This window comes from Sus scrofa, chromosome 3 (assembly GCF_054392235.1).
Source record: "Sus scrofa isolate SSC_HxYL_T2T_F1_AM1 chromosome 3, Sscrofa_HxYL_maternal_Yorkshire_Landrace_v2.0, whole genome shotgun sequence".
NCBI classification, from domain to species: domain Eukaryota; kingdom Metazoa; phylum Chordata; class Mammalia; order Artiodactyla; family Suidae; genus Sus; species Sus scrofa.
In genome coordinates this window covers 47092336-47115642 of record NC_139385.1, presented here as the reverse complement: position 1 = coordinate 47115642, position 23307 = coordinate 47092336, and the positions used below count along the sequence as shown (strand labels likewise).

Genomic DNA, 23307 nt, shown 5'->3' with positions numbered 1-23307 from the left:
ATACGGCAGCCCATCACACACGCACGGTCACACCCAGGCCACACATCGGAGGGGGAGGGGCCCGCGGCCAAGGCCGCCACGCACCGCCCACGCCTGCTGGCCCCGCCCCCTCGCCGACCCCCGCCCGCGCCGCGGAGGGGCGGGGGCGCGCGCCGCGGAGGGGAGGGGGGAGGAGGAGGAGGGCCCGCCTCCGCGGCTCCGGCCGCCCCCGCAGCTGGGGGCGGGGAGGACGCCGGCGCCGCTCCCCCTCCCCCGCCAAGGCTCTCCGCGAGCGCCCCCTGGCGCCCCGAGCGCCCGCCCGGGAAGGAGGGTGGGGGCGCGACGGGGGGCGCGGGCCGACCCGGCTCCGCCTTCCCGGGCGGGGGTCGGGGCGACCTCCGCGGTGGGGGAGGGGCGGCGCGCGCGCGCCTCGGGGCGGGAGCGGCCCCTCCGGAGCCCCCCGCCCGGCCCCGCCCCCCGCGCCGGCCCCGCCCCGCCCCCGCCCCGCCCGGGGCTCACTCCGAAGTTTCCTGCGCCGCGAGTGGACCGGCTCTGAGCTCGCTCGCAGCCCCGCCGCCCGGCCCGCGCTCCCCGTGCTCCGCGCTCCGCGCCCCGCGCCCGTCCGCCCCGCGGACCCCTCTGCGCCGGACCGCTGCCGTCGCCGCCGGGCCAGCCGGAGCGGGAGCCGGAGCGGGAGCCGGAGCGGGAGCCAGCGGGCCGGGGGCGCGGGCCGGGGGCGCGGGCTGGGGGCGGCGGCGCTCCAGCCGGGGCCGAGCGCCTGCCGGGTACGCGGTGACCGCGCCACCCGGGCGATGCCCGCGGGGACGCCGCCGGCCGCCGGAGTGAGGTGAGACGCGGCGAGGACGCGCGCCCCACAGCGCGCCGGGACCCTCTTCAACTTGAGGCAGCCGGCGGGGGAGCCCCTCGTGCGCCTGCCCCCGCCCCGGCAGTGGGGGAGGGGCCGCCCAGCCCTCGCCGGAGGGAGGGGGCGGGCGGGGGCGGGGGGTGCCTGTGTCTCTAATGAGAAAAGACAAAGACATCCCGGCGGCCGTGGCTCTTCCCGCGGATCCGCTCCACTCGAGGCAGGCGAGAGTGTCGTTCCCGGGACCCGGTCACTGCCTGTCCCCCGCAGGTGCTGCCCGCCGCCACCATGACCGAGGGCGCGCTAGCGGCCGAAGAGGTCCGAGTGCCCCTGGGCGCGCCAGCCCCAGGCCCTGCGGCGGCGGCATCCCCCGCGAGCCCTGGGGCGCCGGGATCAGAGACGGAGCGGGGGTCGGGGCCCAGTGCGTCGTCCCCCGAGAGCCCAGCGACCGAACGTGGTGCGGAGCTGGGCACCGACGAGGAGCAGCCCGTCCCGTACCCGGCACTGGCGGCCACGGTCTTTTTCTGCCTCGGGCAGACCACGCGGCCGCGCAGCTGGTGTCTCCGGCTGGTCTGTAACCCATATCCTTCCCGGGCCGCCGGGGCGCAGGGATGGGGGGCATGGAGGTCCGGGGCACGGGACCCTCTCCGCGTGTGCCTCCTACGCTCGGGCTGCTTGGACCCAGCATGGGCTTGGTGCGCGGAGGGCGCAGGGCAGGGGCGCGAGGAGGGCAGCCCTCCTCCGAAAGAAGCGGCCCCGGGCCGAGCTTTGCCGGGCAGCGGGGGCGGCTCTCTCCATCCGAATGGGGTGTCCCCGCTCCGGAACCAGCTCAGGACCGGAGGGGCGGGGAGAGAAGCGGCTAGGCCACCGCAGGCTTGCGGTGGAGAGGGGTCGGCAGGGAGAGGAGATCGGAACTCCCTCCGCCCCCATGGGTGCCGGTCGGGACGGTAATTCTCTCTGGGTTTATGGCATGTGTGGTCTGAGGCAGGACCCTCGCCGGGGAAGGGGGGCCGGCGGGACCTCACTAAGGTAGCAAAGTTTTCCTCCGGCGCCTTGCGCTTGGGAGAGCCCGGGAGACCCTGGGGGCTGGGAGGCTGTGCGGTCTCGCTGGTCCTTCTCCGCGGAGGGAGGCGGGGACGTTGGTTGTGAACTCGCCTTTCCCGGCTGAACTCGCTGTTGGGGCTGATTTAAGTCATGCGCAGTGGGGGGTGGGGGGGGCAGGGAGGCAGCTGGCACCGCACAGTGGCACGCTGGTGCCCCTTCCCTTCTCCCAGTGCTTCCCTAGCCAGAGAGGAAGGGGGCCACCCTCTCTGCTCCTGGTGAGAGCGATGCAGACTTTTGGAGAAGGTTCCAGAGCAGAGCTGGTGGGGCAGGGGGCATTTCTGAGATGCTGGTAGCAGGTCTGGTGACCCCCAGCAGGTAGCCTTTGGGGATGGTCAGCGGGCCCTGGCTGGCTGGGTTCCAGCTGGTCCTCCCACTGGTCCGTGGAGCTGGTGGCCAAGTGGCTGAGCTCTGGGCGCTGGGCATTCCCACCCCATGGCCTGAGGGAATCCGGTGCGACAGCGAGGTGCGGTGCTGAGGAGAGGAGGCTGCCAGGCGGGACCTCGCGTGTGAACTTCTGCTGGCGTGGAAGAGGCAGGAGGGAGGAAGGCCTGCGTGTGTGTTTCCTACCTTGTGGGTTTAACTGTGCAGACATCACACCCCAAAGAGGGATTTGTACCAGGAAAGTAACAAGCGCCGAATGTTCCTTCCCTGAAGTCCAGACCTGGGCAGAGTCAGGGGACCTCTGTGGTTGTGAAGAGAGCCATGGTGGCTTGAGGGAGGGGCCAGGGCCCAAGGGCCCCCCACCCCCACCCCCCGGCGTGGCCCAGCCCCTGGTTGGGCTTGACCGCTGCCAGGCTGAGCTTGCAGGGTGGCTGTAGGCTTGTCCTCTGTCCAGATCCCCGCCTGGAGATGGCCAGGCCACCTCGTTTTGGCGGGAAGGCGGCCGGACTGGGGGAGGTGGTGGGTGATGGGGTGGGTGCCCTAAGGCCCTGGGACAGGAGGCTCCCCCCCCCCCCACGTGTAGGTCACTTCCAAGCACTCGTGGGACCAGCTAGGGAGGGGAGCAGGCCTGCAGTTTCTCTCCTGACAGCCCCCGCGTCTGGCTGCTCTGTCCCCATGCGGCCCAGGGAGTCTTCCGAGGCTGACCCTGTGTTCTGGCTGTTCCAGGCAGGCTGCGTCCTTTGGGACGGCTCGCAAGGTTGTTTGTGTTACTCGCGCAGGGGAGGTGGGGCGCTGCCACGCGCAGGTGGGGTGAGGTGAGGGGCTGGGGCGGGGGCTGAGGCTGGCAGGGGTGTGGAGGAGCTCAGGTCCAAGGATCATTTTACCCCTGCCCGCTTGTGGAAATGCTGCATCTGTCGAGTGGGGTGGGCCTGTCAGGCCCCCAGTGTGTGGGGACGGCTGCTGGCCTCCAGCAGATGCCAGGCCCTGGTGTGGAGGTGCCTAAAATAGGCCAGTGAGCCCGGACAGGTGGGGACCAGCCCCTCAGGGAACCCCGTGGCCTCAGCAAGGCTTTCGGAGCCTCTCGTTCCTGGGAGGAGCAGCAGCTTGTGAGAAGCGGGGGCTGTGGTTCTCCAGGGACCCGGTGGCGTCTGTCCTGGGCCGGAGGGTGCTCCTGGGCCTCGGCGTCCCTTCCTGCAGGTGGCTGTCCCATCAGCAGCCCTGCCGTCCTTCCCCGGAGCCTTGCCTGCTGCCCAGGGTAAACTTGCCCAGAGGGACGTGAGACAATGGGGTTTGCTCTGGAACCCACACTCCGTAAAGCAGCTCCTCGCTCCCCGGCGGCTGGCAGAGTCACAGGCGGTCCGCCCAGCCCAGCCCTGAGCCGGGACAAGATCGGCGGTTGGAACAGAGGACAAGGCCTTCCTTAAGGCCCGGACTTTCCAGAACCCCTGCGTGGATGGCCCCCCACACGAGGGAGCACGTGCGTTCCGTCCCTGCCTTGAGGGACACGCGATTCATAGTGAAGGAGCTTCCAAGGACGGCGTTTTCCTTATTGATTTACTTTGCTTCTGGAAAATATAATTGTGCTGGAACTTTTGGGGCGAGCGCTGTTTCTCCTACACAGGCTTATTTATAGAGGAGGGTGGGTGGGATCTGTGTGTTGTAGCTGCTCTGGGTTGTGTTCTGCCTGGGCTCCCCCGGGGTTCCTGACTCCTCGGTGCGGCTGTGATGCAGCTGCCTCCTCCCGGCACCCAGGCCGGGCGGGGCCTCCCAGGGATGCTGGAGGCTGGGAAGGGGGCCCTGTCTCAGTCTCCATGTGAGCCTGGGGACCGGCTGTGGCCCCATTGGGGTGTGTAGGGACTGGGAAGCAGCCACGGGGGCACTTGGGGGTGGTGGGCACCTCCAGGAGGTGTGTCCCAGAGGCTGGGCCCCAAGAGCCCCAGGCGCAGGGCCCAGGGAGGACGCAGGGCGTGGCAAGGTCACAAGGGTAGAGCAGGGTGAGCCCAGCCTGGCTCTTGAGTCTGAGTCTTTGGACCCTCAGGGCTGTGCCGGCAGGGAGCCGAGGGAGGCGAGCCCAGGTCCTTGAAAACGCACCGTGGACATCAGGGCCCCAGACTCATGCCCCAGGCTCGGCGGTTGCTGCCAGCGTCTGGGCCCTCAGCGGGCAAGGGCGTTCTGTCGGGGACATGCGGGGCGTTGACGTGGCAAAGGTCGGGCCCCCATCTGCCCTCGCCGGCCCCCCAGCACCCATCTGGCCCCACTAGGCTGGACATGAGCGGCTGGTCTCGTGTCCTCACCTTCCTGATCCTGTGGCCATGACCCCTGAGCGCTTTGTGGAGCACAGACCCCTCCCCCGACCCCCCCATACCTGTTCTTGCTGCCTCCTCCACCTCCCCTCCACCCCCCACCCCCCACCCCCGATCCTGACACCGGTGTGTTTATTTCTCAGGACCTAGAATCCTCAGGCTGCCCCTGGCCGGTGCATCCGTGTGTCTCACTGGAGTACCTGGCGCTGCCCGGCTTCCTTTGAAAGACAAAGGATGGGGGACAGGGCTCCGAGTGGCCTGCAGCCCCAGGCCTCCCCATCACCTCCTGCTCCGGGGTACGATTTCATGCTGAGCACCGACTGTATGCCCGCGGGAGGGGAGGGGAGGGGAGCCAAGGAAAGACCCTCCCCCACCGTGTGGCAGTGGAGATCAGAGTCCATGGCAGGGGAGCTTCCTGGGGATCAGCAGTGGGTTTCCGGGCAGGAGGCCTGCAGGAGGCAGGCTTGGGGGAGCCTTGTCCCTGGGTGGCTGCCCCTCGGGGTCCCTGGACTTGGGCTTGAGCTCCCATTGGTCCCCAGGTTGAGAGCAGGGCTGTGATGTGTCCTCATTCTGGCTTCTGGGCTCAGGAGGGCTTCCTGGAGGAGGTGTGGCTGGGCTGGGCCATTCGGGTGGATGTGAGAAGGAACAGGAAGACCTTGGGACGGCGGGGGGGCGGGGGGGTTGTAGAAGGGAGAATTCGTGCGAGCTGAGCTGCGTTCGTCTGGGAGAGCCCTGGCTGTGTCTGTGTCACGGTCAGTGCTGTGATGCTGCCCAGGGAGGGGCCTGGCCGAGGTTCCCTCTCCACAGTGGCCTAGGCTTCTAGCCCTGCCTCGTTTCCCACCCAGGAACCTATGGGTACGATCTGGTATCTGAGCAGACAGTTGGTGTCCCTCCAGCTCGGTGGCCTGATTAGTTGGCAGAGGCCAGAAAGCGCTGATTAATGCCCTGTGTGTGGCATGGCAAGGCCAAGTGTGGCCCTGGCCACCACATCTGCTGCCCAGCTGGACCATGGGGACGTTGTGGGGGCGGGGAGAGCCACGTAGAGTGAGACAGGGGCTCCTGCGAGCACTCATTTCAGGGCGGTCTCCCTACACAAACCTTTCCTGGCCTGAGCGCTGTGCTGGGCCCACAAGACTCTCCCAGCAGAGCTTCCAGTGTGTGTCTGGTGAGGCTGGCCTGACCGAGGTGGGGGTGCTCGGGTGGGTGGGATGGGCCACATGGAGGCTTTGGGGTGGTGGTGGGGAGCCAGGGAGACTCTCTGCTTGATGGACACAGGGACCCGTCGGGGGAGGAGACCTGGAGGGGGTGGATGTGGAGCAGCCGTGTCCCAGGCAAAGGAACGGCCTGCGCACAGGCCCCGAGGCTGGTGGAATGTGTCAGTGCAGCTGAAGCAGGTGGGGGCGTGCTGTGAGGGCAAGGGAGGAGCCGTCGGGGGCGGGGGGTGGGGTGGGGGGGGTCTGCCTCAGCTGGGTTGGGGCTTGTTCTCCGAGGGAAGAGCTGTGTTGGGACCAGGCTTGGGGAGAAGTCAAGGAGAGGGTGGAGGGCACCGCAGGGGCAGGGGCCAAGGTGAAGACGTGGCCACGGGTGCCAGCCTTCAAAGGAAACTCTCGGATGCAGCGGGCATCACGTTCTGACCGCCCAGTCTCCATCCTGACTGCGGGACGCTGTGGGCGCCCTCCTTGGCATGACGGGCGCTCAGAGGGCGCCTCCTTGGCATGACGGGCGCTCAGAGGTGGTCTGGGTGCTCCTCGCCCCTTCCTGGGGCAGCAGGCAAGGCGGCGGCTCCCCAGAGCTGCTGGCAGGACTCCCCGTTCCAGGGTCAGGATCAGGATGCGAAGGAATGCGGGGGATGGGCCAGCCTGTCAAACATCCCGGGATGAATCCAAGCAGCCCATCCCGGCTCCAGAGTCTAAACCTTGGCCTTGGCAGTCAAGGTCAGGCGGGAAAGACGTGTTACCTTCATTTATGCGGGTGTCGCGCTGAGACCAGAGACCGCCCAGAAGGGGGTGGCAGCCCTCGCCGCCAAGTTGGGAATATATATTTTTTTCTCTCTCTTCTTGTAAGTGGGTATTTAACCCTGGCACAAAAGACTAGTTGTGCGCTCCCCGCGCTGGTGAGCCGTTGCCTTTGACGGAGCTGGAAACATCTCTGAGCCACGTGTGCCCAAGCAGCGGGCAGTTAAAGCGGTGGCGCCCGCCTGCGGTGGCAGACGCAGAGTGATTTAGGGCCCTGTTCCCCCACCCGGACGGGATGGGTCTCAGAGGGAAGCGGCCCAGCCTAACGCGTTGGCAGCAGGTTCGGGCACTGTCCCCAGAGCACTGCGCCCACCGCAGATGACAGATGGGGGCTGCTCGGCTGCGCTGTCTTCGCAGAGTGAGGAGCGGCTCGGTGTCGTTCTGCTGGGGAGGGGCCCCGCCGTGCACACACCCCCCCACACACTCTCACACCTCTCGAGGCGAGGCTGCCCCGCCCTGCGTGGCCAGACGGCAGGCCGCGAGGACACTGGGGCCCCTGGCCACCAGCACGCTGGCCCCTCTGCTGGGGCGAGCAGGGAGGGCTCCTTGTGGAGGGAGCCTGAGTAGTGGCGATGGTTGGTGAGTGTGTTAAATTGGAGTGTGAGCGAGGGCCCTGCCTCCCCCCCCCACCCCAAAGGCACAGGGGGGGCCACCACCCAGGCTGGGGGACAGTGGCTAGACTCCCCTCCCATGACCAGGAGGTCCTTCCCAGCTGCCCGTGCAGGGCAGGGGCCTCGTGCTGTGAGCCTGCCTCTCCAGGACCCGAGTGGCTCTTGGATGCGAGGGATTTGAGGGGCTCTAGAAGCACCCCCCCGCCAGCATGATGCTGACAAGAACCAAGGCGGGTCCCAGGGCGGCCCTCGCTCAGCCTCACCCATCGCTTCTCTCTCTGCCAGTCAGGCAGGTCCAACAGTGAGAAGACCGAACACCCTCTGTAGGGCTGCCCTGGGGGAGAGGGGACCCCTGCCCCACCGGGTCTTGACGGGTGCAGGGGTACCAGCCCCGTGGTGTCAGCTCTTCCTTCTCCTTGGGGCGCAGGCACGTAGGGAGCAGATGTTAACGAAAGCCCTTGTGGTTGGGCCTGGACAGAGTGGGCTGGGTGCTCGGGGCCGGCGTGCAGGCTGGCAGCGCAGGGAGGAGGCCAGTTCTCCTGGGTGGGCATGGCCCCCGTCCCACTGCCTGGAACTGGGCAAAGCCCGACCCAGCATCAGTGCCAAGGCGCCTGGCAGGCGGCTGGCCTATTTGTCACACTGTTCTCTCCTTGTTCTGGGTTCTGCCAGTGCTCCTTCCCGGCTGGCCTCCAGGTGAGGTCGGGGTGCTGGGTCGGGAGGTCAGCACCCCTTTTCTGGGTGGCCATTGTCTCTCTCTCCCCACCTGCCCACATGCACCTGGTGGAGTCCCCGGCAGGAGGCCCTTGTATCTCAGCCCCTCGCTGGCTGGGGGCTGGGCTGGGGGCACCCTGATGCCCCTTTGGGGGGTGCGGCCCCTGGAGTCATTGAGCCCCTCCCACCAGGGGGGCTGGGCAGGACTTCCTGGTCACAGGAGGGGAGTGTGGCTGCTGTCCCCCAGCCTGGGTGGTGGCCCCGCCTGTGCCTTTGTTTTTCATTTGCATCACCTCTTCCAGAGCAGTGGTTAACGAATCTGACTGGGAACCGTGAGGTTGCAGGTTCGGTCCCTGGCCTCGCTCAGTGGGTTGAGGATCCAGTGTTGCTGTGAGCTGTGGTGTAGGTTGCAGATGCGGTTCGGATCCCGCGTTGCTGTGGCTCTGGCGTAGGCCGGTGGCTACGGCTCCGATTAGACCCCTGACCTGAGAATGTCCATATACCGCAGGAGTGGCCCTAGAAAAGGCAAAAAAGGCAAAAAGGCAAAAAAAAAAAAAAAATCACCTTTTCCTTTCCTACCGCTGAGACCAGGTTCCCAAGGTGAAGAGCCCAGTCCAGCTGGCTGGTGAGAGGTCTGTGCAGTGAGGGCTCTGGAGGCCTGTCTGGGACACAGCCCTGGCCCCAGGAGCAGCTCTGAGGGTGCCCGGGCTCCGGCTCTGGCCCCAGCCTGCAGGGGGTGTGTGCAGCATTGGGTGTGTTCACGGGGTGGGGGGAGGCCCAGGGGATCTTCCAGAAGGTGGTGGGGCCTCCGGGATGGACAGAGTGTGTGTCCCTGGAGTCCAGGGCAGTGAGGTGGGGGCTGGCTCTGAGCCCGGGGCCCGGGCCTGCTCCAGGCCCCGTCAGGGTGTCAGAGGCTGAGTCCCTGTTGCACCAAAGGCAGAGGCCACAAGGTCCACCACCCCAAAGCTGAGGGGCCTTGGTAGACAGGTCGCCTTCTGGACCCCAGTGTTCTGATCCGAGGGGCAGGCCTGTGCCCCTCAACCCCTCACGGGCAGCCATCCCCATCCTGCCCAGGGAGATGGGGCAGCTGGGACCATCTGCTGGGCCCTGGGCTGGCAGCCTGGGCTCGTTGGGGAAGGGCTTTGTCAACTCCTCTGGGCCTCCCTTGCAGCGATGGCTCTTGGGCAGTGCCCGTGGAGGGAGCTGCCCCCCAGGTTCTCAAGTGCCAGGCCCAGGCCGCCCACTTGGTGCCACTAGGGTGACCTTTGAGCCCCTCCCAGGCACCCCGGGAGGCCTGGGACCAGATGGGCCCGTTTTGGCCTTGATCTCCGTGCTGCCTGCGTCTGTAAGGAGGGGCCTGCCTGTCGGCGGGTCTGGGCACCCACATCCCCCGGAGCTCCGTGTGCTTGGCACAGAGCGGGCCAGGCCCCTGAAGCCACGCACCTCCCAGGATCTGCTCTTGGTGCTGGCTCCAGGGAGCCCACGAAGGGGACAAAGAAATGGACGTGACAGTGGCAGTGTTGGGGTCTTGGCCCTGCCCTATAGAGGGCATCACTACGCAGAGGGGGTCCTGGCAGGGTGGGCACTCCGGGCAGGCAGGCAGTGTCAGGGGGACCGCACCTGGCTGGGCGTGCAGCGTCCAAGGTGTGGCTCTGCTCGTCGTCCACACAGGCCGGCATGCGTAGGCCAGTGCACTGGCTTGAGGGTGTCCCCAAGTTCACATCCACCCGGACCTCGGAAGGTGACCTCACGTGGAAGTGCGGTCTTTGGGGACACAGGTTGGGATGAGGTCAGCCTGGGCCGGGCCCTCAGTCCAAGAGGAGCAGGTGCAGATACGGGGAGACCGCGGGAGGGTGGGGGCAGACGTGGGCGAGGCGGCCACACCCCAGGACACCCTGGGTTTCCTGCAGCCGCCACGGAGGCCTGCCTGGGACCAGCGCCCTCACGGCCCCAGACAGACCAGACTGCCGACGGGCTCCTGGCCTCCGGACTCGGAGAGGAAGCCTTCCTATAGCCTAAACCCCCGTCCTGTGGTGCCTGGTCTCTCACTCTTGGCCCCTCTCCGTCCCCTGGGAGAGCCAGGCCCTACTGGGGGAAACCATGTCAGGCCTTCCAACGAGGAGCAGGGCCCCTGGGAGACAGAAAACCAACCGTAAAATCGGTCATTTGGAGGCCTGGCCAGACCCCAAGCGGTCGTGTCGCTGGGGATCCTGGGGGCCGTTCTGGAGGAGGTGCCGTGAGGACATTGGGCCTTCGGGTGCCTTCTGGGTGGATGGAGACGGCAGAATCCCCTGTGCAGTGCTGAGCCACTTGCTCAGCGAGTGTTCCCCGTGCCGTTGGCCCTTGGAGGCTTTGCCGCGGCTCCTAGGGGGTCGTTTGACTGCATCAGCCTTAGAGGAAGCCCAGTGTTGGCCGTGCCTGGTGGGACCGAGGGTGTCCTGCAGGATGTAGTCTGGATGGCTGGCGGGTGAGGGGCCGCGTTCCCAGCTGCGGACCCGCTGTGGCAGCAGGGGCTCTGGAGGTGTCTGGATTCAGGCTGCTCCTGTGTCCTCTTCTAGAAGGCACTGCCCGAGGTGGCTGGGGGCGAGGTGGCTCCCCCAGAGGCCTGAAGCCCAGCCCCAGGCGCTCGCAGGTGTGGTGGGCATCCTGCCTCAGGCCCAGCTCTTGGGGCAGGACGGGCAGACAGGGACACCCCAGCCCTGCGGCAGCAGAGGCACTGGTCCCTGTGGACAGTGTCTGGGGCAGGGCTGGGGTGTGAGGCCGAGGGGGTGGGTGTGAGCAGTGTGGCTGCTCCCGGGATGCTGGGGGCGGCTGAGGCCAGGTGGGTGGGCCCTGGGGGGCGGGGGACAGGTGTGGGGACATCTGACAGTAGGTGGGAGGGCCACGGGTGCTGTTCCGAGGAGGGGCGCTGGGAGGGTCCCCTGAGCAGCCTGGGAGCCTGCAGGAAGGTGCGAGGATCCCGTGTCCTGTCCCTTTGTCTTTCAAGTGGTCACCTGGCGGCTGCACTCTGATGAGTCAGCCTGCATTAGCGCCTCATCGAGATGGACGAGGACGTGTCCCCTGGGCTGCTGGCAGGGCAGCCGCCGGCTCCGGCCACAGAGCAGGCCTGCCACGTTGCTGCGATGTCGAGCCGACCGCGTTTGTCCGCGTGCGCTGTGCCCTGGGCATGGCAGGCCTGCTGTTCCGGACCCGCGGCGGTGTCCTTCCAGCGCTGCTCTGAGGGTCGTTCTGGGCTGTGGAGGATGCCACACTGGGCACATGGCGGAGGAGGGGCAGAAGGTGACAATGACCTGCGTGGGGAGGGGGCACAGGGTGGGACACATGAGGGGTGGCGGCAGGTGGACCATCTGGAGTGGGGTCAAGGCGGAAGGAGGCTGGCCGAGCGTGGACACTTGGGGTCCCTGGGAAGGACCCCACCCAGCACCCCCATTCGCTGAGTGCGGCGCTGCTTAGATGCAGGAACAAGAGGTGGGGCCTGAGGAACATTCTAGAAGCAGGGTGGGACTGGTGGCCTGGGGACCTGGGGTACAAAGGATCATGAAGCACATCCCTGGACCATGGACTCCTGGACGTTGGGGTCGGGGAGGGGGTGCCTGGGCCCAGGGTTCGGGGAGCCAGCTCCTCCTGGCTGCGCTCTTGTCCCCACCTGGCTCCCACTTCGCCTGCCGAGGTCTCCCTTCCTTCCTGAGGTCAAGGCTGTACCTGCCCCCTGGGTGTGAGAGCGGCCTCACCTCCTGGGGCGCGAGGGGCTCAGAGCATGCCTTGGGCCGCTCGCGTCACCCACGGCCACAGTCCTCTGCTGCAACCACTCCTCAGCGTCTCACAGGCGCCCAAGGCCGCGTGTCCCGTCCGTGCGACCAGGACCCAGAGGCAGGGAGTCCCTGTGTGGTTTCTCCCTCGGACATCACCAGGTCCTTCCCGGGGTGCCCCTTGGGAGACCATGCTGGGCCCCGGATCACTCTCCTACATGTGGCAGGTGGGAGGGCACCCGGGCACCTCTGACGTCAGGCCAGGGGAACAGTGGTCAAGAGGCTCACCCGTTTGCCATGGGGAGCCCCTTACTCTGTCTCGGCCCTGAGGCAGGCGTCAGCACCGACTTCTGCCTACTGTTGAGAAAACTGAGGGTCAGAGCAGGTCCCTGCAAGGCCCCGGGGCCCGGCGTGCAGGCCGTCCCCCCCAGGAGCCCACTGTCCCCTTTGAGTTTGGCGAGGTGTGACGCGTATCAGCACAGCCCACGCAGAGCGCCTGGGTCCGTGCTCTTTGCTGTAGTTGTGCGCCTGTCACTACAGTCAGCGTTGGGACCTATCCATCAGCCTGAAGGGAGTCCCGTCCCTGTCAGCCGCTAGCCCTCCCCAGCCCCACCCCGGCCCCGGCGCCCCCCGGTCGGCATCCTGTCTCAGGGTGTGCCCGCTCTGGACTTTTCGTAGAAGGGGAGTCCCACGCAAGTGACCCTGTGTGTCGGGTGTCCCTCTGAGCCCAGTGTCCTCAGGGCCCGTCCAGGCCGGAGGACGATGGCGCGTCACTGCTTTTAGGCTGATGTGCTGGACCTCGTGTTCCTTGTTCACTTGGTGGTGGCGGCCATGGCGGGTCACACCTTTCAGCCGCTGTGATGTGTGCTGCCGTGAGTGGTCCGAGTTCTGCTGGGCCTGTGTCCAGGAGCGGAATTGCTGGGCTCTGGGGAAATGCATCCTGTCGTTCGAGATGCCAGAGCCTTTTCCCAGACAGCACCTCCTTCCTGCCTCGTGTGCCCCGAACTCGGGTCTCTGAGCCGGTGGTCTGCAGAGGCCTTGGCGCCAGTCCCTAGGGAGGGACCCCACCCCGCCTGAGCCTGAGCCCCCTGAGCCAGCAGGACCTGCCCACCCATAGATGCTTCCAGGGTGACCACTGGGAGGTGGGCAGAGCTGTCCAGTTGGCTTAGAAAAGGGGCCCTGCCTGGCGGCCTCCTGGGTGGAGTGGCCTTTCTGAACTGAATCCCCCTGGGATGGACTGTCCAGGCAGGGCCGTCAGAGCCATGTGGCCTGCGAGGCACCGCATCCTGGCACCCAGGTGGGTGCGCAGACAGCGCACAGGTGGGGTGGGGCCAAGCCCAGGGCCGGGTGGTGCTGGCCTGGGGGTGGGAGTAGCTGGCGTGTGTTTGCCTGGCATCCATCTCTCCATCAGCCCTCTGGAGAATTTCAACACCCACACGAGGAATAAAAAAAAATTATTAATGAGCTTGGCGCGGTTGCCATGGGAACCTGTTGCTAATGAATCTCTGGGGTCTCCTTTTACCTCTGTGGAGCGGCGCAGCCCGAGCTGTGCTCCCGAAGACGACATGTTTCCGACTAATCAGGTTGCCGTGGCAACGCCTGTCACTAATCCCCAGCCCGGCTCCTGCTTTACCCGCCTGGCCTGGGTTACATAAAGCGCTTTCGTGCATCCAGGGCTGCTCCCGGATTGGAGACCCCCCGGCCCCCCATCCGGAGAGCCTGGGAGTCCTGTCTCCAGGGCATCCCGGCCACTTGCCTCTCCACCCCCTCCACCAGTCACACCTGGGGTTCCCCAGACTCAGAAAGCAGAGGTGCCAGAGTCTGTGGCGTTTTGTTAGGAAAAAAGCGCAGAGGGTGGGATCTTCTCTTGGCCCCCCGTGTGTGTGGTGCTTGGAGGCCTGGCACCAGCAGGTGCTCCCGGAACGCCGGAGGGAGCAGCAGCTGGAGTGGTCACAGCCAGGGATCTGGCTTGTTCCCGGGAGGCCTAGGGCCCCAGGGCCCTAGAGCTGGCTGCTCATTTCCAGGCCAGTGCTCACGCCCGTCTGCCTTGGGCTCCGTGGTGGGGGGGGGACCCAAGAGGTGGACCAGAATCCTGGGGCATGAAGGTGGGAGGTGAGGCTGGTGTCCACCGTGTCCTGTGTTGGGAGGATCCTGCAGGGACCTTCCACACCCTCGGCCCACCCCGAGGAGCCCACGTGTCCGGTCTGCTCTGACGCTAGCCGGGCGCCTGGGCTCGCATGTAGTGGGCATGTGAGGCGGACATCAGTGAGTCTCCCGCTCTGTTGCTCCGGCCCAAGTATCTGAGACGCTCCTGCAGGGCAGGTGCCGGCGTGGGGACGGAAAGCGGACAGATCCTGTCTGCCCCCGGGGTCCAGCTTTAGGACTGGGTCAGCCATGGCTCAGTGCGCTGTGGGCTTCTCCAGTCTGGGCGGAGAAGCCACTGGACTTGGGGTTTTAGCTCTCTCTCCAGCTGCTGCGGGACACCCTGGAGCTGCTGAAATGGGTGCTGGGTAGGAGGCAGGCGGCCCTTCCCTAGTCATCGCGCATAGCTGCAGGCCGGGAGGGCTTCCTGGAGGAGGCGGTCTCCACAGGGCCCTGAGGGCAGAGGGGTGGGAATGGGGGTTCCTGTCAGGGTGATGCCCAGTATATCCGTGGACCCGAGAGCCCCTCTGTGCCCAGCTCAGGGGTTTGCTGGGGGTACCCACCCCTCAGACTGCTGAGCACACCCTCCCCCACCCCTTGCTCAGGGGCTCTTTGTCCTGGGGCCCCTGGGACACCCCGGACCATGCCTTCTGAAGCACCCCGCTCAGGCGGCCGTGGCAGCGCATCGCAGATGGATAGCTTAAACCTCACGAATGTGTTTCTTGCAGTCCTGGGGGCTGGACATCCAGATCGGGGGTGGGCAGTGCTGGTTTCTCCCGGGCCCCTGTTCTCCGCCTGTGGCTCTGCCCTCTGTGCCTGCCCGTCCTGCTCTTGTCTCACTGGGATGTGCTCTGGATCAGGGTCCCGCCCTGTGGCCTCACTTTTCCTCCATCGCCTCTCGAAAGACCCCACCCGCGAATACGACCACATCGGAGTTCCGTGCGGGGGGCTGGGCTGCAACACAGGAGTTTGCAGGGAAGGCCCTGCGGTATCTCCCAGAGCCCCAGCCGCTGGCTGAGCCCTGCCTTTGTCTCTCGGTTCTCTGGTCCCTCGGGGCCCAGTGCGCATCCCACACCCCCCAGCACAAGGCAAGGCCCCTGGGGGAGCTTCCCCCCTCTCCACCTGACAAGCGGTCCCAGGCCCCTGGGTGCCGCCAGCCACATGCCTGGGTGGACCCCTGGCAGCGCCCACTCTGAAACTGCTGGCCTGTGAGGGTCTGAAGCACAGACCTGAAACAAGGCCCTCAGAGCCCTGCTTGTCCTGGTGCCGCCCCTGCGCCTAAATCCCCCACCCCTGGGGTCCCAGTGAAGGGGAGGCCAGCCTGGAGCCCCTATGCCCCTGCCTGTCCCAGGGAGGCTGAGGGGCTTACGTGCCCTGGGCCTGAGGCTCTGCATGTCCACAGGGTTGGGTAGCTGGGGAGATGGAGGGAAGGCAGTAGGTAATTCCAGGTAGCAGAGCCGTCGCCTGGCGGGGGCACAGAGGGCAGGAGTTTGGCCCGGCCCATGGCTGTGTCCCTCTGTCCGGGGACCTCCAGCCTGGACCGGACATTTCTCAGGCTGGGCTGGGGCGGGGCTGGGGGGGCGGCTGTTGTTCTGACAAGAGAGGAGGCTGGGGTCCCTTCCCAAGCACAGAGATGTGGCCTCATGGGGTCTGGGTGGTGGGGGTGGCAGCAGACACCCCAGGAAGCATCTGCTCTTCCTTGCCGAGGGCAGAGCAAGACGGCAGCCGAGCGGGGTGCACGGTACAGAGGGAGGGGCTGGGGGGCACTTCCCCGTCATTGCTAATTTGGCCTTTCCAGCTCTCAGCTCCCAACACGCACCTGCTTCCACTGGTCTTGAGCCCCAGTCACCTCCCCAGACCCCCCCGGGAAGGTGGCACCCTCTGGACTGGCCTCTTGGCCCCGGGCTGAGCCTTGGCAGAGAGGGCAGTCCCTGGGCCTGGTCCTAAGTTGTTGACTGTCTGATGCCTGGAATTCCACCACGGAGCGCACGCTGTCCAGGGCTACACCCTGTTCCAGGCCAGCCCCCCCGCAGCCCCCCTGGGAGCGGGTGAGCAGATGCGCCCTGGAGCTCGGGGCGGGGGTGCTGCCCTGCCCTCCACAGGGCCCGGGCCAAGTCCAGCGCCCTCAAGGCCTCTCCCGGGGCAGGGGCAGGGTGCTCACCGGGCCCAGCACCGCGCGCCCCCACTGACGGCTCCCTTCGCCCACCGTGTGCCAGCCTCCTCCTTGGGCTCACGGGAGCCCTGGACAGGGTGGCATGACTCTGGCCCAGGGAGGCCTGCCCTTCTGTCCGTCTCTCCCAGGCCTGGCGCTGGCCCCAGGGTGAGTGGTTGTGCCTCGTTGGGACCTGTGGTGGTCTGCTCCCTCGACGTGGCGTGACCTTCCAGAACCCCGTGGGGAAGGCGGGGGCTCCAGGCAGGGGCCGGGGTGTTTCCTGCACGTTTGAAATACGGCCGGCCTGTGGCTGGGGGGAGCAGGCAGTGTTTTAATTCCTAATTTAGACTGTTTATCTGCAGAGCTCTGGAGGCTGGGCGGGCAGGCGGGCGGGCGGGGAGAGGCAGTGCCCCCGCCCCCGCCCCCCCAGGCGCCTCCGCCTCCTGCGCGCTCCAGCTGCCCAGTGGGCATGGGTGGGGGGCTCGTCCCTCCCCGCTTCCTGGACGGGGCCTCGCGGCTGCTGCTGATGCTGCTGCCACCGCACCGCTCGGGGGCACCGTCCACTCTCCAGCAGGGGCAGCCCCCTCCCCACACCTCCCGGCCAGGACTGGGAGTTGTGAGGCATCTGGCCCAGACGGAGTTGCGGCCTCGCCCGAGTTTTACTGTACAAGAGAGTAAAAAAGGGCAGAGGGCCCGGGGTACACGGGGCGAGGGAAGGGGGGACCTGGGGTGGGGGGGAAGCCAGCCTGTGTCGCTCCCTGCCCCCGGCTCCCTCCACCTCTCTCGTGACCGCCCCACGGTGGCCTCTCCAGCTTTAATTAGGACGTAGATTTCTTTTTCCAGCCATGATGATCTGGTTGAGGCCGGGCTGGCTTCCCAGTTGCCATGGAAACCGGTGTGCACCCCTTCTTTTGTCCCCTCCCGCAGTCCTCTGCAGAGGGGCTCTGGGCTGGACCCTCCATGGCTGGGAGCCTGTGTTTTCATCTTCTCTGCTTGTGGGCGCCGTGACCTGCTGGCTATGGTAGGAACTCACAGCAGGGGACGGGGGGTGGGGGCAGGGGAGGGGGACAGGTACTGGGCCGAGCGTACCCCTCAGGCCGCAGAAGGCAATGTGTTGTCACCCTGGGGTCTAGAGGCCTGGAGGGGGCTGCGTGGGCCCGTGTAGGGTGTTAGCCATCCAGGAGGGCACCCAGGGTCGGGGTGTGTGGGTGAGGCCCAGACCCAGGGTGCTGGTGACTTGGAAAAGCTACCTGGAGGGTGGGAGCCCGTCCTGGCCCAAGGGAGGCTCTGCAGACCCCACAGACCACGGACGGCGAGCCCCTCTCAGCTCACCTGTTGGGCACAGGCCTGAGGTCCATCCCATCTGGAACCCGCCGCCAGATTCCAAGCCCCCATGCCCCTGCACCTTGGCCTCCTAGAAGCTTCCAGGAATGGGAGAGGGGCTCTGAAACGTGTTTTTAGTGTCCAGGGGCAAAGGCTCTGCTGGCACACACCCCCCCCCCGGCCACTGTCCAAGCCCCCTCCCCCAGCAGGGCCTGCCCACCCCAGGCAGCACGTGCACCAGCGCCAGCGCGTGGGGAGCCCGAGCGTGGGAACAGCAGGTAGCCCTCGGCGGGCAGCGCAGGGATTCCCTAATTAGAGGATTTATTAGGAAAACGCCGGCGTTCTCGGCGCAGGCTTCCTGCAGCCGCAGAGGCACACGTCGGCCTCCAGCCCAGCAGCCTTGTGAGGGCGAGGGTGGGTGGGCTGCAGGGGGTCCCTGCCCCTGGAGAATCCCCCCATGGGGAGGATGGGCTTTGTCCCCCCACAAGGAGCCCGCCGAGCCCTGAGGGGCCCCTTCAGGGCCTTGAAGGGCGGGAGTACATCTGGGACCCACAGGGCCCAGCCAGCCTCATGGTGGGTGACTGGCCGCGGGCAGACGCAGACGCTGGCAGGGGGGGACCTGGGGCAGCTTGGGGTGTGGCCGGAAGCGCTTCCGTCCCTGTGACTGTTGGGGTGAGTGAGGCGTGGTTGTTCCCAGGCGATCAGAGCCCGGGGCAGCCTGTGGAGGGGCTGGGCCCCGTCAGGGGTTCTTGGGAGGGGGCAGGTCCAGGGCCTGGGGCCGTGGTTGGGGGGCTCCCAGCAGGTGACGGGGCGGGTCTGAGCCCCAGGTGGGGAGAGGACATCCTTCAGAGTTGGGTGGCCCTGGCACGAACCAGCTGCCCTGTCCTCTAGCCCCTGAAGCCAAGGTCTCTGAGCTGCAGGGCCTCGCCGTTCGTTGAGGCCCCAGGGAGCTTCTGCCACAGGACTCTATCTTGCTGTTTATCTTCCTGGAATTTAAAACTGAGAAATTTAGAAATTGCTGTTTGGTCATTTAAAACAATAATAAACTCATTATGTGTGAACATAGCATTTCTTTTATGAAAAATGCCTCTGTCTTGCAAGACATAAAAATTTAGCCAGACAAGGGGCGTTTCAGGGTTTTGCAAGTCTGGCGACTGCCCGGCCTGATGCAAGAACCAGAAACAGCAGGACCCCTTCTGCTCTGCGTGCCTGTGGGTGCCAGTGAGGAAGGGTGGGTCCGGGTGGGTTCCACCCCACCAAGGACTGCCAGCCTGAGGCAGCAACGCCCACCCCAGGGAGAGTTCTTCAGGCTCCTTCTGGAAGGTCTCCTCTTGGGGGGTGCCCTTGGGGTCCCCACTGTCCAAGCGAGGGGACGTCCAGCGCTCCCGAGCCCTGGCCGCCTGCTCCAATCCGTTTGCTCCCCCTGTCGTGGCAGTCAGACTGCATGTCGCCCTGGCCTGTGGGAGCCCCACTGTCTCCCTCCTGGAGGGGGTGTCAGCAGCCCGCTCCCCCCTTGAGGACCCGAGTACCTGGCCAGGCAGGCCTCGAATGGGAAGCTGTGATGTGGCCAAGCGGACAGGCCGGTGAGCCCTGGCAGGGAAGACCGTGCCCCGGCCAGGCCGTGGGGGTCCAGCCCGGCCTGTGGGCCCTGCCCCACGGCACCCATGGCCCCCTCCCATGGTGGGGGCACCAGCACCTTTCTGGACCTCTGGTGGCAGCGGCTGCAGCAAGCGTAGACAGCCCACCACGCTGGGGAGGGAGAGGCACCCCATTGTTAGTTTAAAAAAAATGACTCAGACGATTCACAGAAGTCTTCCTTTTCCTGCCAGTTTCCAAGAATTCTCTTCCAGCATAATGGATCGAGTTATTCGGAGATCGATGCAGATGCAGGTGGCTGGAGGGGAGCCAGGATGGGCGAATCCACGAATCCACGCGCCGCACGGCCAGGGCCCTGCTCCGGGGGCTCCGCCGGCTTGGGGGGGGGCAGGGCCACAGGGGACCAGGACCTACTGTGCGCTTGGCCTGTGCGTTTGCCTGTGCACACCTGCAGGTCCTGGCGAGGCCGTCCTTCCTTCGTGACAGAGGTCATGATCCCACCGTGCGCACGGTCTCAGCCCACAGCCCCCCCTGAGTGCAGCCCTACTGTGTGTCCAGACCTAAGTCCAAGCCCCACATAATCTGAGGTCCCGCTGAGCGTGTGAGTCCACTGAGAGTGAAGCCCTGCTGTGTGCAAGGGTCTCCCCAGGGACCGCCCTTCTGTGGGGGGGGTGAGGAGGGTGTGATCCCAGGAGGGCCCCACCCCCAGCAGGTGTGCACCCACCCAGGACACTCCAGCTGTGGGGGTGGGTGAGCAGCGGGTCTCCAGGGGTTGCCTCACTGACTTGGTGTCACAGCCCCGGGCTCATGCTGGGGTGCCCCGGTGGCCAAGAGGCACCCCCCCTGCCCTTGGTCAGGCCTGCCCTTGGTCAGGCCCCTTGCTGCTTTGACATCCTCGCTGGTGCATGTGACTGCTCCACACGTGCCCTGTTCGCTGTCCTCTGCTGGCTCCCTGCAGGCTGCCCTGTCTGTTCACTCGGTCCAAGGACCTAGAGCAGTCCCTGCCCACAGCAGGCGTTCGGTAAACAACTGTGTGGCGGGGGAGCCTTCAGCCTGGGTTTTGAGGGGTGGATAGGAGTTTTCCCAAGTCAGGAAGGTGGATGGGCGTTGCAGGTGAAGGCGTACCGGGCCTGGACTCAGGAGGTTGCATCTCTAGTGTGGTCCTCCAACTGCCCTGGCCTCGGGCTTGCTGTTTCAGGGGCATCCTGGTGGCTGTCCAGGGGCCCATGCCCCTGTGCCTGGGCCGCTGCTCCTCTGGTCACGAGGTGACCCCATTCCCGGCTCCCGTGCGGTGCTTTCCACTTCCCTGCAAATTGGCTGCCGTAATGGCTCAGCTGGGCTCTCAGCTTAAAGAATTGCAGCCCATTAAATGCCAGTGCCAGGTTGCTAGAAATGTTTGTGTGGAGGCAGGGGGTGCCCCCCGATGTTGTAATTAGCTTCCGATGGCGCCTGCATCCCTCACTGTCCTCTCCCTTCTTGTCTAGGGGTTCGGGGCTGAGCACTTTTGCTGATGTTTTGAAACGCCTGGCCCTAGCCCCTGCCTGCCAGTGCTGGGGGCTTTTCTGGACGCTCCGAGGGCCCAGCTGTGTGCCCTCTGCCCAGGTTGGGTCTCTGTTGGGTCTGGGGGCCTATACCTGCAGAGTTGGTGTCTGGCTGCCTATACCTGCAGAGTTGGTGGCCGGCCACTCCTGCCTCCAGCAGCACTGGGAACCTGCCTTTGTGTGTGTGACCCAAGCTGCAGGGACTTATGTGGAGGTGACAGCATGGGCACCTGGGGAGGGAGGCCCCAGGCTGCTGCTGGGGGGCCACGGGTGGGGGGCCCCCACCCATGGCTGGCAGGAAGCCAGACCATCAGGGCCAGCAGCAGCCAAGCCGCGTGTCTGGGGATGGTTCCTAGAGAACCTGGGACAAGGGACACAGGGTTGAGCGTCCACTGGGGCCTGGGGCCAGACGGGCCTGGGTTCTCTGTGACCTGGCAGGGGAAGGGCCCTGAGCCTTGGCTGATCCAGCAGGAAAACTGCCATGCTGGGCGGGCACATGGGAGGGGCCCAGCCTGACAGGGGAGTCCCCACTGTCCATCCAGACACCCCTTCCCCCAGCCAATCCCCCAACCAACAGAACTCACAGGACAGGGCATCAGGGTTGTGCCAGCTCCAGGGATCGCCCAGCTGGGGGTTGAGGCAGGACCGACCAGGGCACAGGGAGCGTCCCCCAAGTATGTGGTGGCACTTGGGGGTGTACTCGTCTGCACTGGGTGGCTGTGACAAAGCACCACACCCAGGGCCACTCAAACAGCAGGCGTGCGTTTCCTCCCCGCTCGGGGCGGGGCCTCCCGAGGCGTCTCCAGGCCTGTCCCCCGTCCTTGTCCTCCAGGGACCTTCCCTCAGTGCTCCCGTGCCCCCCCATCAGCTCTTTCTGTAGGGAGACACTCTGCTGGAGTCTGAAGCACCCGATCTTCTCCCGTCGCCGTCATTACCTCTTTAGTCTCCGGGGACGGTCGCATCCTGCGCTCTTGGGGGTGGGGCTTCTGCGTAAGAATTCCCAGGGGACATAGCACAGCCCGCACCAGGAAGGGCTGAGGCCCAGGGCCCGGAAGGATCTAGACTGAGTTGGAACGGCTCGAGGGGCGGCCGGGCAGGGAAGGTGGCCCTCACGTGTGAGGTGAACGTGAGTGACCTCAAGTCACCGTCAGGACTGTGACACCCCCCCGCCCCCCAGCAACAGGGGACCACGAACCCCTGGCCCTGAACTTCAGGCAGGATTTCCGAGGATGCCAGCGGCAGCTTATAAATGTCAGGGTCACATGCTGGTGGGGGGACAGCAGACCTGGGACGCGGAGCCCAGGTCCAGCCACTCTCACTTTGAAATCGGCGTTCTGAGGGCCTAGGTCCTTGTTAAGTGTCACTGCTGTTAAGTGACACAGACAGGGCTGGGGCGGGATGCCTGGTGTTCCAGCCTCCTTGGCCCGCGGGCCTCGGGGGTGCCCGGGGTCCTGGGGACCCGCTCCGTGTGGGTTGGGCAGGCTGCACAGGGCTTTCCAGAGGCCGGGGTCCTGTGCCCAGCTCCGCGGCGTGGGTACAGAGATGCCCCCGGGAGACAGGGACCCAGTGGGCCTTGGTGTCTCTGCATGACGAGGAGCCAGCTTCTCCTGGGCCTCTGTGTGGTCTGTGAAGGGAGATTGGAACCTCCCTCAAGGACTGGGTCTTTTCAGAGGCTCCGCGCTGCCCCCTGCGTGCGTGGGTCCCGGGCTGACCGTGCGCCCGAGGGCAGGAAGAGCAGAGCTCAGGCAGGCCAAGCCAGTGGTTCCAGAGATGGAATCTGCACCAGGGCTGGGGGCGGGAGGGCAGTGCCCCCGGGGGCTGCTGGGGGCCCTGCCTTAGGCACTGAGGCCCAGAGAGGCGCGGCCTTTCCCCATGTGGCCTGGAAGGTCCCCCGGGAGCCTGGACCAGAACAGATACCTGGAGATAGGGGTGGGGCTGGGGGTTGCCCTTGGATCTAGGGCCCGAGGAAGGTGCTACGGGGCGAGTCTGGACTCCCCCTTCCCCTGTGAAGAGGGTCCTGCCCTGTCCAGGCTCAGGGTGGGGCCCCAGGAGGGCTCCCCATAGGCCCGCAGGGGAGATTCTGGGAGCGAGCTTTCCCCTTGGGCTGTGCGGAAGGCACACCTCCTGCTTCTCAGCCAGCCTCCAAGGCCTTCTCCCCACCTTGCTGCGGTCCCAGGCCTGCAGGTGCCAGGTCAGTGGTGCCCATGCTGTCCGCGCTCCTGGGGCCAGCCTGAGCCCCTGCTCTGCGCAAGCCCTCTCATCACCATGGGAAGTCACTGCTCTGTGGGGCTCTTGGCGACTGCAGCCTCAGCGTCCAGCTTCTGTCTGGTGTTTGTTCTTCCGTGGCCCACCGGGGTCTGGGCTGCTCTGCTCTGGAGGGAGGGAAGGCCACCGTAACTACTGGTACCCACCCCCCACAACCTCATCTGGAAGGTTCTGGATGCTGCCCACCGCATGGGACCTGTTTCCCCTGATAAGCAGCTCCTAGCCTGCAGGAGGGCCCACCACTCCTAGTAGGGTCGCTACTGTGTCCTGGCGCCTGGTGGCAAATGAATGCCGGAGTGTAAAAATGTGTCTGGGCTCCCTGCCGCTGTCCTTATGCTGGGTAGTTGGGGGGTGGGGTTCTATTTTTATCCAGTGTTCACCCATTGGAAAGTTTGGGAAGGTACCCCGAGGCCGCTGGGGAGAGGGTCTGGTCCCATCTGTTGCTGGGGTGGGGGGGGGCAGGGGGCGGCGCTGGACTCAGGGCTCCCTGGCCTCAGCCTCGAGGGACCATTCTCCTGTCCCCATACCCCAGATGGAGGCCTTCGCTGGCCCAGCCCTCAGTTGAGGGGAGCC

The 23307-nt window shown here is 66.2% G+C and overlaps 1 protein-coding gene across 4 annotated transcripts in view; it reads left to right on the top strand.

Moving 5' to 3' along the window:
* Positions 1-689: 689 nt before the first annotated feature.
* Positions 690-23307, top strand: part of CACNA1H (calcium voltage-gated channel subunit alpha1 H) — a 57212-nt gene continuing 34594 nt past the window's right edge. For all 4 annotated transcript variants that reach the window (XM_085017837.1, XM_085017836.1, XM_021086865.2 and 1 more), the window contains exons 1-2: positions 690-826; positions 1112-1422. In XM_085017837.1, coding sequence (XP_084873963.1) covers positions 1130-1422 — 293 coding nt within the window. In that variant the 5' untranslated portion in view covers positions 690-826; positions 1112-1129. The remainder of the gene's footprint in view (positions 827-1111; positions 1423-23307) is intronic.